The 15,150-nt window shown below is 34.4% G+C and overlaps 2 protein-coding genes across 2 annotated transcripts in view; one reads left to right on the top strand and one right to left on the bottom strand.

Annotated features, from left to right (window-relative positions):
- The window catches only part of lhcgr (luteinizing hormone/choriogonadotropin receptor), a 70,831-nt gene that overhangs the window by 25,206 nt on the left and 30,475 nt on the right, over nucleotides 1-15,150 (top strand). Inside the window, exons 2-3 of the mRNA XM_059516976.1 lie at nucleotides 10,864-10,928; nucleotides 13,417-13,542. Coding sequence (XP_059372959.1) covers nucleotides 10,889-10,928; nucleotides 13,417-13,542 — 166 coding nt within the window. The 5' untranslated portion in view covers nucleotides 10,864-10,888. The remainder of the gene's footprint in view (nucleotides 1-10,863; nucleotides 10,929-13,416; nucleotides 13,543-15,150) is intronic.
- Nucleotides 1-15,150, bottom strand: part of acoxl (acyl-CoA oxidase-like) — a 44,608-nt gene that overhangs the window by 25,815 nt on the left and 3,643 nt on the right. Inside the window, exons 9-15 of the mRNA XM_059516977.1 lie at nucleotides 15,001-15,133; nucleotides 13,779-13,813; nucleotides 10,400-10,516; nucleotides 7,584-7,737; nucleotides 5,936-6,025; nucleotides 1,508-1,617; nucleotides 52-163 (exon numbers count right to left, since the gene is read on the bottom strand). Coding sequence (XP_059372960.1) covers nucleotides 52-163; nucleotides 1,508-1,617; nucleotides 5,936-6,025; nucleotides 7,584-7,737; nucleotides 10,400-10,516; nucleotides 13,779-13,813; nucleotides 15,001-15,133 — 751 coding nt within the window. The remainder of the gene's footprint in view (nucleotides 1-51; nucleotides 164-1,507; nucleotides 1,618-5,935; nucleotides 6,026-7,583; nucleotides 7,738-10,399; nucleotides 10,517-13,778; nucleotides 13,814-15,000; nucleotides 15,134-15,150) is intronic.

The raw sequence follows: 15,150 nt of genomic DNA, 5'->3' as shown, positions 1-15,150 counted from the left end.
CACAGAGAGGAAACTTTGTTTGTGTTCAGTGATTCAGTGAGAACAACTGACCTTAGTGTAGAGTCGACTTGCCAGACTGCGCTGTAACACCCTTTCCCTGAAGCTCACTGCTTTCAGCAGGAACATTAGGTCTCCTACTTTGTCCACGCTGAAGCCAAGAAAGCTAGACAAACAAGGAAACAGCCAAAAGCAATACAGATTAACTCAGTCAAACAAAGAGAAACTGTATAAAATCACTGTACTATCAGAATCACCTCTAGACAAATAAAAGCTGACTTCAGTCAGCCTACAGTATGAGGGACGACTGAGAATCTCGGCTTCGGTTAATATGTTATGAATAGCAGGCCGGAAAACAATTACACCGATCACGTTTTCCTCTTAGGCAAAATTGCTGAATTGGTGACCTAATTGTGAGAGTAACCACAAGCGATGGTAGACAGGTTTCTCAGGGCTGAACAGTGTTTGTGTGGAGTTTTAGAGGCTGGATAATAGAAGCTGATCTTACACAGAGAAGACAACAGACAAATCCATCTAATAAAGAGTATTATGGCCAAATTTATCTATCTGTCCGTCCGTCCGTCCATCCATGTCTATCTATCTATTGATGACTAATAATAATAATTTGCTCCACAATACTTTCATAGTGCTTCACCGCATAACTAACACGATGTGAGTACAATAAAAGTTTATGCTATTATTTCCTCATTGGAATTTTTTTTTAAACGTTTTTTTTTTTTTTTTTTTTTACAATTTTAAAACTGGTCTATTATTTTATACAATGAATAATCAGCATATGTTGAGATTCGTCTCTTGTCATCTCTGAGAGAATATGCAACATTTATGCCAAAAGTGCTGTTAGTTTGTACTTTTTTTTTTTTTAACTTTCACTTTGTATAAATAAGTAAGGTTGAAAGGTTCAAAGTTTGCACGTTGCTTTATGTCAGCCTTCATGGTTTAAAACAGAAATATTTCCAATATCGATCACAGAAAGCAGTATCTGCTGATAAGATCACTGATAACGATATTTTTATCATGTAGATTTATAGTGATGTTCCAGTCAGGATTTTTACAGACATTCATTCAAATGAGCGGAATTTCACTTTTAGGTGACTTTTTTTTTTTTTTTTAAGGGTGGGGGAGGGCATGTTTTAGGCATGTTTTTTTCCCCCAAAATATATAATTTTCTCACCTAAATTTTTGATCATGTAGTTTTTACAATGGGGAAACTGCTGCACAACAGCTTACACACAGCACAAGCCTGATTTGCTGAGCTGTATGTGAGGTGGCCTTATGTGTGTGCGCTTTGAGTGTGCATGAGCGCACACTAGCAAGACTTAAAAAGAAATGAAAATTATAAACTTTAGTGACGATGAAAACTTCCCAAAGAGATTATCGGCCGATAGCGATTGGTAGACGATTAATTGCCACACCTCTACTAACTATCTATCTATCTATCTATCTATCTATCTATCTATCTATCTATCTATAAATCCATAAATCATCTTACCTTGTTCTAAGGCTGTCTGACACTGAGCTGGTCCAGTTTCTAATCAGTCCCATCACCAAGTTGTTCCCCATCAGTTTGGTGTACTGGGTCAGCAGCTCTCGTACCACCACCTGCAAAACAACACAACACTGAGGTGTTTGTAGATGATACAACTATCATGGGCTTGATCATGAACAATGATGAGTATGCATACAGGAACAAAGTACAAAATGTGACAGCCTGGAGCTCCAACAATAGTCACATCCTTAACACCAAGAAGACAAAAGAGATCCAAAAGAGATTTTTTAAAGAGTCCCTTATTAAATGGAGTGGATGTAGAGAGAGAATATTACAGAGGGGTTTTCTTTGACTACACGCACCTCCACTGTCATCGGAAAAGCACATCAATGTGTTTATTTTCTAAGAAGATAAAAAATAAAAAAAACTAAGATTGGCTTAGAAACTTCTTTTGAACTTTTATTGATGTGCAATGAGTGTACTAAAATATTGCATCACATCCTGGCACGGTAGATGCACAAGAGAGGTGCTTTGAAAATAAGCATTCTGAAACAAGTTATGAAAATGGCACAAAATATACGCCTGCCATCAGTTACCATTAGAACCCCCAAAATCCAACTCACCCTCCACACACACCTCTTCTGATATCCTCCCCTCTGGTAGAAGATACAGAATTATTTACTCTTATACTACATGACTGAAAAAAAAACTTTTCTTTTTTCTTTTTTTGCTAGAGCTGTACAACTATTGAACACTTCCTGATTCGGGGTATCTGCAGGACTTTGAAAATCAAATTTAAGGATTTTAAGAACTTTTTTAAGACCTGCACAGATAAACGTACTACTGTATGATCGGGGTAGGGCACTATCTATGGTAACATATTAAACCATAAAATGACTGTTAAAAACATGTTTTAAAGTTCAGATACAGGTTTTCACAAAAACTAAGTTTTGTAAAATGATAAACTTCACATTTCAGCCTTTAAACTAAAGAAAAGGAATGAGTCAAAAGTATCAATTATTATATTGGTTTAAAACATAAGTCATTTCTTAGGGTCTTAATTGTTTTGACACATTAGCTTCTTATCAATCCACTGTTTCACATTTACCACTGCGTGTTTCCTGTTTAAAAATATCTGTTGATTTTAGCATTGATCTGAACAAAAAATGCAGACGTGCTGATTGAAAAATACTAATTTATCCTCTTCCAGTTGTGGCTTTTGGAGCAGCAGAAATATAGCTTTTTCCCCTGTAATGGCTGCACACAAAGCAGCACAGCGCTCATACTTTATCTGGTATTACAACTATGATGAAATGAAAATGTCATCGATCCTTTTCTGAAGACCGTTGTAAAAACAACCTGGCAGCGCTCATATTTATTCAATGAAAACGTAGCCTTTTGAAGGTTAATCATCGAGAATTATAATCAAGACTTCTGTTGTACCATTTAAGGAATTTAATAAAATTTTGTTATTTGCAACGTTTGTTAATGTTTTATGTGAATGTTTGAGTAACAGAGCAGTACCATTATTATAAAGTCTCGTTGTCTTTCTGCCCTATATATGTCAAAATCAAACCTCCTCTACTCCTGCCGTAACAATTGTACAACTGCATACTGTAAACCAATCTTCTCAATGTAACTGAACTGGACACACTCTTTCAGGGCACAGCCGAAAGTCAACAGTGTGCTGGTCATGTGTATGAAATTTGAAGCTAAATGCTAATTTCCTTCATGATAGGTGACGCTAAAATCTCTTAAACACTTCATTAGAGTGATGTCCTACAAAAAGTCCTCAAAACCAATCTGAGAGTGGGAATGAGAAAGAGAAATAAAGTGGCAGGCAGAGCCTCTCACGGTTCTTGTGACTTTAGCTAATGTTTGGTCCCTCAATCCCAGCACCCTCTATTTTCACATGCCCCAATATGACCTTCGGCATTGGTTAATCGTTAGCCTAAAGCACTTAATCAAATAAGAGCCCTCACAAATATAGCCAAAAACTTGTTGAGGTATGCTTTGGAACAGCAAAACTGCAGCTCTACAATATATTAAAGTAACAGTCAAAGGCAGAAGGCTACATTTTAAAGAGAATTTAGTTATATGTTCTCTATGATTCAAAGAGATAATATCATGAGATGTTTATTTGATTTGTGACATAAAAATAGTTTGATGTACTATGAAACGCTACTGTAGTGTTCGGATCTCCGGATCTCTGAATCAGGAGAGAAATCTGCACAGATCAAGCACCATTTAAAAATGAAAACAGTCCAAAACAGCTCTAAACAATTGTGTGTGTGTGTGTGATTTTTATGTGAGAGACAACAGGTGATGGACTTTTCCACTGGAGGAAGATATTATCGATTATTGACTTATCTACGTATTCTGGACAGAACTGACAGCTCAAGTTAAAACACCTCAACAATGGATTTGATTTGTATTTTCTCTACACAAGTCATTAATTGATGGAGTAGAGTGGTGTGGATTACATGTTTTATCAGCTGTTTGGACTCTCATTCTGACGGCACCCATTCACTGCAGAGCATCTATTGCTGAGCAAGTGATGCAATGCTACATTTCTCCAAATCTGATTAAAAACAAACTAATTTACATCTTTGATGGCCTGAGGGTGAGCACATTTTCAGTAAATTTTCAGATTGGGATAATGCCCACATTTACACATGAGTGATACCTACTGGATGATCAGAAACTTGGCAACACATAGTAGGCACTATAATTCCTAAACAACATTATCATTTTTCAACATTTTTTGCTTTTTTAAAGGCAAGTGGAAAGAAGTGGTTCAAATCAACAGTCATCCATTAAATAATCATAATGTTGTTTCAAAACTTGTAGAATACGACAAAGTGATTTTTTAGCAGAATATCATGAGACACAACCTTTAACTTCACTGAGATCAAATTTAGGTTGTACAAACATAACTTTGATTTGAGTGCAGAAGGGAAGATTCTGTAAATCCTGAATGACTTCAGTTTTGCTCAATAGCACGAGTCATATGAACTAGTTTTTTTTAACATTTTTTGCCATTTTTGTAGCACATGAGGGCGATTCATGATGATGAATTTTCAGAAGAAAGAAAAATGTGAAAGAACCGCTTTTATTCATCAAGGATACATTTAAATTGACAGTAAAGATTTCTATTTCAAATAAATGCTGTTCTTTTGAACTTTCTATTCATCAAAAAAATCCTGAAAAATATGAAGCAGCACAACTGTTTTCAATATTCCTAATAAATGTTTCTTGAGCAGCAAATCAGCATATTAGAATGATTTCTGAAGATCATGTGACATGATGCTGAAAATACAGCTTTAATATTATAGGAATAAATTACATTTTAAAATATTTTCAAACAGAAAAGTGATATTTTAAATAATAAATAATAACATTTCACTTTTTTATCAAATAAATGCAGCTTTGATAAGCATAAGAGATCTTTCAAAAACATAAAATAAAAATCTTAATCAAAACCAAACTTTAGAACAGCAGTGTATATGCACACTAATATAAACTACAGTAGTGCAAAAATTCAATTACTAAGCTCAAGTTTTAGAAGAAAGCTAAAAATATTAATCTGCACAGATAGCATTTCTTTGAGAGTTTAAATTCTGATTGCACCATTAAATGTATCAAAGAATTAAGACCGATATTTTGTAACTGTAATATTTCATGATATTCAAAATTCTCTCCAGTATTCCAAACCAGAGGGACAAATGGAAATTAAAACTAAAATGCTTAGCTGCAATAGTGAATATTGTCCTTCTCAATGGTTTAGACTCTCTAGTGTTAAAATGTCAACACCATCGGTCTGTTTCCAAGGATTCAATTGTATGACTTTATTTTGGTACTGAAGGGCATAATCTAATTTCAGCAGAAACTACATGTCTTTAGGCAAGCTGTGAATGCAGACGTTGTGTTTGAGTCTCCGTGCATGTTATGTGTGCATGTGTCATCTTACATGCCGAATCGATGTGGTGCAAATTAGTACCAGCACAAAATGAATCACAAAGCTGACCTAATTACCTCACCAGCCCCTATGCTAGAGACACATTATTGCTGATTAAATTGTGTGCAATTGCATCAAAATGACCCCCTTTATGCTAATCTACTTAATTCAATTTAGTTTGTGAGACACAGTTTATATTTTAAAAAGAATTGCAGCCTGTCTAGTTTCCCCTCCAAGCGTGTAGATATCTCTGTGTTTTCTGTTTACACTGTCTTGTTTGTCTGAACGTGGGTATTTGAATGTGTTATTGGACTATATTAAGGGAATAGCTCTAAAATAAGAAGGAAAACAAATAACAACCCTAAGGAAAAAGAGGCTAATAAACATGACCCTTGTGACCAAGCATTTTCCCCTCAATACTTGCTGATGCATGTTGTGTGGTGTCATCTAGCTAATGTAGTATTTATGAATACCTGAAGCATGACCATGTTGTCGCCCTCAAATGTGACAAAGACGTCGGAGTCACACTTCAGAGACGGAATACGGTTTTCCATCATAAAGCCCTGGAAGGAAAATCAACCACAGCCTCTATTTAGAAGTGGCTAAAGGAAATAAAGCAAATCAAAATATACATTTGACATACATACTGTACATGGACATCGCTAAAAGGAATAGTTTACCTAAAAATGAAGATTTGCTGAAAATGTAACACGTAGGTGAGTTTGTTTCTTCGTCAGATTTGGAGAAATGTAGCATTGCATCACTTGATCACCAGTGGATCATCTGAAGTGAATGGGTGCCGTCGGAATGAGAGCTGATAAAAAAACATCACAATAATCCACTCCAGTCTCTTGCCATGAAGAAACAAATTCATTAAAATCTTGGATGGCCTGAGGATGTGTACATTTTCAGCAAATGTTCATGTTTAGGTCTTAATCTGACCACTTTCAATGTACCCACTCAAAATCACACAGTTAGCATAAAACTGAATAGAAATGACGTTTTGTTGTGACCAGTTAATTTTTCCAATATTTGCCCACTTAAATAGATTTTCAGAGTTTGTTTAGAAAAATTTACATTGGTGAAGTAGAGCAAAAACAGACAATACAGTGTCTAAAATGTGATTCATTTAATATTAACTTGTTGTATATTTGGGATAAATTGCACTCTTGCTCATGTGATATTGCTTGACTATATCACAAGTTAAAAAGGGGCCCATACAGAGGCCTTTTCTTGTCCATATACAGAATTTGAATGAATTTTGTTGGTATTTTTGCCCCTGTTAATTAAGTGGATGGGAATAAAGTTGCAGAACTCTGCGCAATGATGCTAGAATGATTGGCGGGATGCTGGTATATGGGTGCTAATGTGTTTCTAGCACAGTTTCTAGCACATTAATTAAATAGTTGCTAGAGTGCTGTTAGGTGTTTGCTTACAACTCCAAGTGGTCAATAATCGCCTGCAAGGTAAAAGAAAAAAAAAAGTAAAGTTTGGGGCTTGAGCTATTGTAATAATAATACTTGTTTGTGTGACAATCGTGAGAGCCTTATTTATTTAAAAGATATCTTAACACAAGCTATTTTGTTAGCATGCATTTTGTTTTGCGTGAGATCAAAAATATTTAATGTTAGACGTGTGAAAGCAAAATCGTACATCAGCCCTGTGGTTTCACGCATTTTATACATATACATGCTGTTCACACCATATGCACAACACTCAACAAAAATAAAAAGGCCTATTAATAAGATTACACCACTGATATTTGCATTCATTATTCAAACAGACATAAAATAAGTTAATGAGAACTGGTCATCATTTATTTCAAGTTGTTGATCATTTATTGACACTTTTCACTTTTCTTGACTAGATCATTTTAAAGTTGTAAAGTTTCCATGTAGATTTAAAATTAATATAAAAAAGTCATATATAAGAAGAAGCAACAAAGTCCCAGTTAGAATTGTATTAGTATGTAAAACATGTCAGTGCCAGCACTATCCAAAGAAAACATCAATGCACGTTATTTTTTGACAGTTCGGGATGATTGTATTTGACACAACAGGACATGAGTAACAGTGTGTATATATACAGTGTGTTTAGGTGCAAAGATGCGCACACACTCACCATGCCGCCAGTACACTCACGACAGTCTTGCAGACACGCGACGTTCTCCCACGTGCTGTAGGCTTTGAGTCCTGCGACGAGAGCTTGCAGAGCACGATTGCTTTGAAGATCCTGACCCTGACACAAAGCATCATCCATCAAACCTGCAGCGTACCTGAGAGCAAACACAGGAACATAAGGACAATGCACTTACAATACAAACACATCAAACCAGAACCTAATAAAGGACTATTGCTTTGTATAAATATATGACCTTGGTGTTGCTAGCATCACACTGTAGTTTCTGAGCTACAGGAATGTTGCCAAAATCAATGTGAATAAAAATAAAAGATGAAATATTAATACATTAAATTACAAATATATATTTTTAAATAGTACAAAAGGGAATCAGACTTTCACTGTACACGTTTTACCATCAAACTTTTTCATTCTCTTTGACTTTCCAATAAAGCGCAGACGTTTTAGATAAATAATGCTGAAATCGTCAGGGGTTTCTCAGAAGGAGGCACCTGAGCTCCTCTTTTGCTTTGATTCTCCTCCTGTGGTATTTCTCAGAATGTGCCACTGACCTGAATTACACAAACACAGAGACCTCCAGAGGAGGCCAATAAAAATGCTGCTACTTTGTGTCTTTAAAGGACACACACACATATATGTGACCCTGGAGCACAAAAGCCTTTTAATAGTTTTAAGTCTCTGTGGTATATTTGTAGCAATAGCCCAAAAAACTTTGTATGGGTCAAAATGATTGATTTTTCCTCTATGCCAAAAATCATTAGGATATTAATTAAAGATCATGTTCCATGAACATATTCTCTAAATTACCTACTGTAAATATATAAAAACTGAAGTTTGCATTGCTAAGAACTTCATTTGGACAACTCCAGATTTTCAAATAGTTGTATCTCGGCCAAATATTGTCCTCCTAACAAACCATGCATCAATGAAAAGATTATTTATTCAACTTTCAGATGATGTAAAAATCACATTTCAAAAAACTGAAACTTAAGACCAGGGTCCAGGATCACTTATGATATTCTCTTCTTATTTTTTAATCTAGTTTGATGTTCTGTGTAGACAAACTCTGACCATTTATAAAAAAGAAAAAAAAAAGAAAAAGCAAAAATGGTTGCTCACCCACAGATATTGTATGGCTTAAAAAGACTTACAGCTTTTGTGTGTGCTAAAATGTTTTTTTGCTAATTAAAAATACAATGGACCCTTTTCACATTTCTATGGTTCTCAGAAGAGGAAGTGGTCTGTCAGTTAACTTCTACAGTAGCTCCAAAAGCAAAAGAAAAAAAACTTTCCAAATTAGGGAATACATCTAGAAGGGTTGATTACAGAAATCAGAAGTCAAACAATGTCCAATTTTCCCTCCCTCTGTCATTGTATTAGAAACATTTGAATTATGAAAAACGTTCCTAGATTTGAAATGCTGATAATTATGGAACTGCTTGATCACAAGAGTTAACAAAAATGTATTTTTGCAACATAGAATCAAAAGAATCTACTAATTTTATGTTTTATTTCATTTTTATTTTGCAGCCTTCCTGCTCGAACAGTACGGCATGACCCTAACAACACCAATGTCACAGGTTCGATTCCCAGAAAATGCTTGGAGTAGATGCATGTAAATTAATCTTGTTTTGTTATTCAGATTTTTCTCTTCAGTAAAACATTTGAACAACAGCACTGGTAATATTTTTGGCTTTTTAAAATTAAATTAAATACCTTAAATAGTCTTTTCTCAAATGCAATTTGCTTTGAACAAAATCCTCTCCTAAATTAAGGAAAGACACCCCAGGAATATTAATAGTTATTGCCATACTTCTAATAACACATGTCCCAAGTTTATTGATTACATTAAGAATTCTGAGATATTATGTTAAAATATGCAATTGATGCATACTCTAATTAATTAATATGTATATATATATATATATATATATATATATATATATATATATATATATAAAACCATGATTTTAGTAATACAATTTTGTATGAACTATACGAACAAACTAACTTTGTGTTTTTATGTTCACCCTCATTATCCTAATATATTTTCATTTTTTCAAAACTAACGCTTTATAGAGATGCATTATATAACTAAAATTTACAAATGCAAATAGATACAGTGCAATAAAAATAATAGGGGTGGGAAAATAAATAGATGCACGGCGAATCGAGAAATGATTCAGCATCGATTCTGATATTTTCCGAATGCATGGCGATTCTTTCTTGAATCGACTCTGAGCTTAGTTTTGAACAGCAGATGGCACTGCAGGCTTTAGAAACACCCGCACTCTGCTCGTTTCCAAATCCTTACAGACACTTGAACCTAAAATAATCATTCATAAAATTCGAAAAAGTTGAAGTGAATTACAAAGGTGCTCACAGTGGGCTGTGTTTACATTAATCTTGCATCATAAAAGCATTCTAAGATGAAGTGAAATTACATGACTCAGCCGAACGCAACAGCGCTCTTTAGCACTCTTCTTCATGAGCATTTGAGTGTGCAGATAAAAACTAGATTAGAGCGCCATCTGCTGTTAAAATCTAAGCTCAGAATCGATTCCAGAGGAATCGCGATGCATTCTGAAAATCTAAGAATCGATTCTGCATCGATTTCTCGTCCCAGCCCTATAAAATAAATACCTCAAAGTGTATTTTGTATGTTTTCTTTCCACTAGTCTGAAACAACACATAATGACAACCAAAACAGCCACAAATCTTAAAACTGAAACAAATGTTTTTGCCTGTAGTGTCTTGTCTTTACATATAAAAAGGCCGTGAACAGGAAGTAGATTCACCTGGTGGTGAAGATGAGTGCGAGGGCAGCCGCCAGGTGTGGCATCAGTCTCAGGTACTGTGTTTGGTGCTCGATGATCTTCACCTCATCCTTATCCTTCGGACCGAACTGTCTGCGACTGTAAAGAACATTTAGACATTGAAACTCATTCAGAATGTCACTGCAATCTCAGAAACCGCTGTCATTGTCAGAGAATCACATTCAAACCCAAACAGAAACAGCAGGTCACAGCAAAGGGTCAGACGTCCCACAACACACCTGGATGTCGACGCACCGGAGAAATAAACCAAAAACCATTCCAGGTTACCCACTTTTCTTACCACAGTGCATGCATTAGTGTGTGTGGTGGACGTCTGGTCTTGTGTCTGTATGTGTTTCTGTCTTTCTTGTGTACTTAAGTCGAGCTTTGTACACCTGTGACTCTTGAACTACCACAAACTGTATCTCTACATCTAACATCTGCAGGTGGCTTCCCCACAGAGCAGACGAGATGGGAGCATGTGTGTGTGCGCATATGTGTGGTTTTAAAGGTGAGAAGCCCACACAGAAATTGTAACATGCCTCATCTAAAGTTGAGTGTCTTCTCATGTACAGGTCTCTTAAAATTACACAGACATGTGTATGTGCTGGTCAAATGTCATTTAAAGCGCATTAAGGTTACTGATGCTATTGTAGAAACACCCTATTTATAGATGCACAGTATTTGCAAAGTAAGTAACAAACTAAACAGTAATAATGTTGCAAAGTACAAAAACAAATACAAATTTGGCTATGAAGAAGACAATAGTGTCATTATTCAGTTTAATTTAGTTGTTAGTGTTGATTCAAATTAGTTCACTAATAGTGCAATGTTCATTAAATGATTAATAATTGGACTATAAGCAGCTGTACAGAAGACAACAGTGTCATTATTTTAGCTCAGTGTTGATTCATGTTGCAGAGTTTGTCACCTATTATTATTCATTCTGCAACCAAATGTCCAAAAGTAAAACCGAAATAAAAAAATAAAGTTATATAAAATAAAATTTAAAAAACGAATACAAATGTCTAAAAAATATATTTTTAATACAACTATATACATAATTCTTTTTAAATAAAAATTACTAAATAAAAGCTATATACAATAATAATAATAATAAAAGAATCTAATAAAATGACTAAAGCAAATAACAAAATTACTAAAACCAAAAATAAGAAAATATAAAAATATGAAATACTTCAATAGTACATAAATAATACTGCTATTTGTTAGCATGAACAAATAGATGCACAACTTCAGTGACGTCAGTAGAGTTGCTATTGAGATAAAGTGAGTTGCATACAGCTGTTCATGTGATCAACACGACAGCCTTCATGAGAAAGGACTGTTGTTGTTTTTTTTTCTGAGAGTCCTTTTGGGATGTTTAACATCCCTTACAGTCAATTTCTTTAGAAATAAACCTCTTTTTCGTCGGGAAGCACAGATCTATGAACTATTCTGAACTGCAATATTCTATAGTGGAATATATAGAAGTCACCGGAAGACATAGTGGAACCACATGATGCAAGCGCACACCTACATTTCCTGAAGACTGATGAAATGCATGAAGTGTCGTCTGTCATCTGAACAACTGTCCTTCATTTCACTGAACAGATGACAGTGCTGTCTCTTATTTCATTCAAAAAGTGAAATGCTATACCATTAAACTCAACATAATACAGCTCTCACAACCCATTCTATTTGCCATATACTTTCTACTGAACATCCTGTACAAGAATTATGAACTTAAGTTATTAACTTTTAGATTATATTAAGATTTTCTGGCATTAAATCATTATTATTGACTGTTGGTAAGATTTTAGAAAGACTGCATTAATTAAATGCTACTTGCCTGTTGGACAGCTCAGTCATTGTTAATGACAACTAAAACTATTATAAATCATTTTCAATAATCAAAATAAATCAATAAAAAAAAATTGATAAAAAACTTTGTACAGGAAAATTAGCAACATTGGCAACCAAATGAAATAAGCTTAAGTACAAAAAAGACTGAAAAATAAAAAATAAATACAATAACATTTACAATAAACAAAGCTTTCTAAAAATATGAAAAACAAAAATAAATAAATCTATATAAAAATGACTAAAACTAAAAGTGAAGTATATATAAATCAAAGCTTTATAAAAAGATTTAATCTGAAATAAAAATCTATTTAAGCTATATAAAAATACACAACAATGAAAACTAATAAAAATGACTAAAACTACAGCTGAAATAGAAATCTATTACCAAATTTGTTTTAAATATCATAAAAATGACAATACAATTACGTAACAAAATTACTAAACCTGAAACAAAACATAAAAATAAAAGCTAATTTAAAATATGAAAAAATATACTATAATACAGTAGAATATAAATGCATACACTGGTATTAGTTAAAATTAACAAATGGCTACATGATCTCAGTGACTTGTAATGTGATGATCAAAAACAGCAAAGACAAAAACTATTTTCTTTGGAATGGTGTGCACCAATGAACATGTCTAAAGATTGATTTCATGTTGACTTTAAATGACTGTACGTAGCTACTGAACTTGTCTGTTTGCCAAGTCTTATCCTTATAACTAAGTTTCCCAGCAACTGACCGAACAACCTGCTACTCTGCTTCTCCCAGACCTTGCAAGCAAATCTGCAAGCCACATGTGCACAAAGTGACCACCGACTGTGCTTTGACAGCACAGCACGTTGTTGTTTTTAATCTTAAACCCTCTCTCTTTCAGAAAGTCTGAAGTGCAGTGGCTTTGAGGTGCATGTCGTAATAAGATCGAACAAGAAGAGGTGTGGTGGGCTGAGAGCATCGAGCCTGATAACTGCGAGTGTGGTTTTTCTCTCACACCTGAGCGCTCATACATGTTGTGGCTCTTTGTTCCTCCTCTGATATGTTTGTGCGTGTGGGTGCGCAGAGCCGTTTTGCAAATGGAAAACCTGCAACTATAGAAAGCAAACATTTCCTCTCTTTCTGTATTTGTTTCAGCCTGGGGATGCCATGTTCAGAGAGACCCAGCATCGCCCACGCAGATGCACACATGCACCAAGCCACATGTGAGGAAGACGTGCAGCAGCAGCCGAGAGTATCCCTCTGAACTGGATGTGCTCTGCGGTGAGGAGAGACTCCACACGTCACGCCGCTCTCATTTTGTTTGCACTCATTTCTAGAGCTTGTTGTTTATTTTTCTCTCCCCTACGACCACATAAATCACTTTTGATGCGCAACTGTTTAACGCTGATAAATAATTACAGGGAATTGTTTTGATCTGTTACCACCGATGCATCACATCTGCATTTCACATGAATTTGCACGACATTCACAAACACAGATTTTTTTTAACAACCTACCTGTGACTGTAGCGCACTGCAATGACGAGCCCCAGCTGTAGAGAAAACACACTATTTAAAGGTGATTTTTACAAAAACAAGTTAATAAGACTGCTGCTGGACATTATTCATAATTAAAGATGCAGTTCTCCCTAAAAACGATCATTTACTCATCCTCATGTTGTTAAAAACCTGTATTTCTTGCTTTCTTTTGTGAAACACAAAATTTGATATTTAGCAGAATGACCAGGCCGCTCTCAACCATAATTGCATCCAGACCTTTATATAAAGTTGGAAATATAAATATATCCAGCTTTATCCACATACATACAGTATACTCATGTAAAGCAATATATACACACACACACATATACATATACATATACATATACATATATATATATATATATATATATATATATATATATATATACAGACACTATATAGCAAATCTCAACTGCCTGTTTAGGTTTTTTTTGTCACAAGATGTTATTGTCTGAGTCTTTTGGATATATAATCACGTCCAACCTTATCTGAATACATACAGTATACTCACATAGCACATATATAGCAAATCTCAACTGCTTGATTGCTTGTATCGTCTCAAAATGTATACTATATTATCATCCAGCGCTGATCTGATAAATGTAATTATAATATAAGTGTAATAATATTATATAAGTGTAATAAAATGTAATTATAATATAAATATAAGGCATGAAGATATTAAGATATTTTAAAATATTAACATCATGATTTTCTGTAAAGCTGCTTCATAAATATCTAATAAATATCTAAATCAAATAAATCAAAGTCATACAGGTGACAGAGTATATATATATATATATATATATATATTAAACTTAAACACAAAACTAAAATAAAATATAAATAGATGAAGAATTTAACAATTAATTTTGTCTGGCTGTTAACTGAATTAAAATAAAGTTAAAAATAAATATGAAAAAACTTATAAAAAAAACAAAGGTGCATAATACAATTTCTACAACTAAAATGAAAAATAAATGTCAAAATATTACTAAAATAACAAACAATACTAAAATCTCACTATATTACACTAGAGAAATAATTGCATGTCTCCCTCTTGTGGTGAAGCTGAAGCATCACTGACTTTACTGCGTCACACAGAGATGCAAGTGTGTGATGGTGCATAATAATCATGTTTCCAGAGTAATAACACTGATTTCTGTTGTGTTAAATGCGAGTGGAGGTGAGTAGAAACCTTCATGGCAGCCATGGCTTGTACAGTGAGACCCAGGCGGGTGGGCGTCAGGGCAGCCAGCATTGCATTGAAGCGACTGCTTTTACTGAGGACAGGAGACGAGTACAAACCATCAGCTGACACTGAACCAAACCTGCAATACACAAGAAC

This window comes from Carassius carassius, chromosome 30 (assembly GCF_963082965.1).
Source record: "Carassius carassius chromosome 30, fCarCar2.1, whole genome shotgun sequence".
NCBI lineage: Eukaryota > Metazoa > Chordata > Actinopteri > Cypriniformes > Cyprinidae > Carassius > Carassius carassius.
Note: the sequence above shows the minus strand (reverse complement) of the source record. Positions and strands in the feature narration are given on the sequence as shown.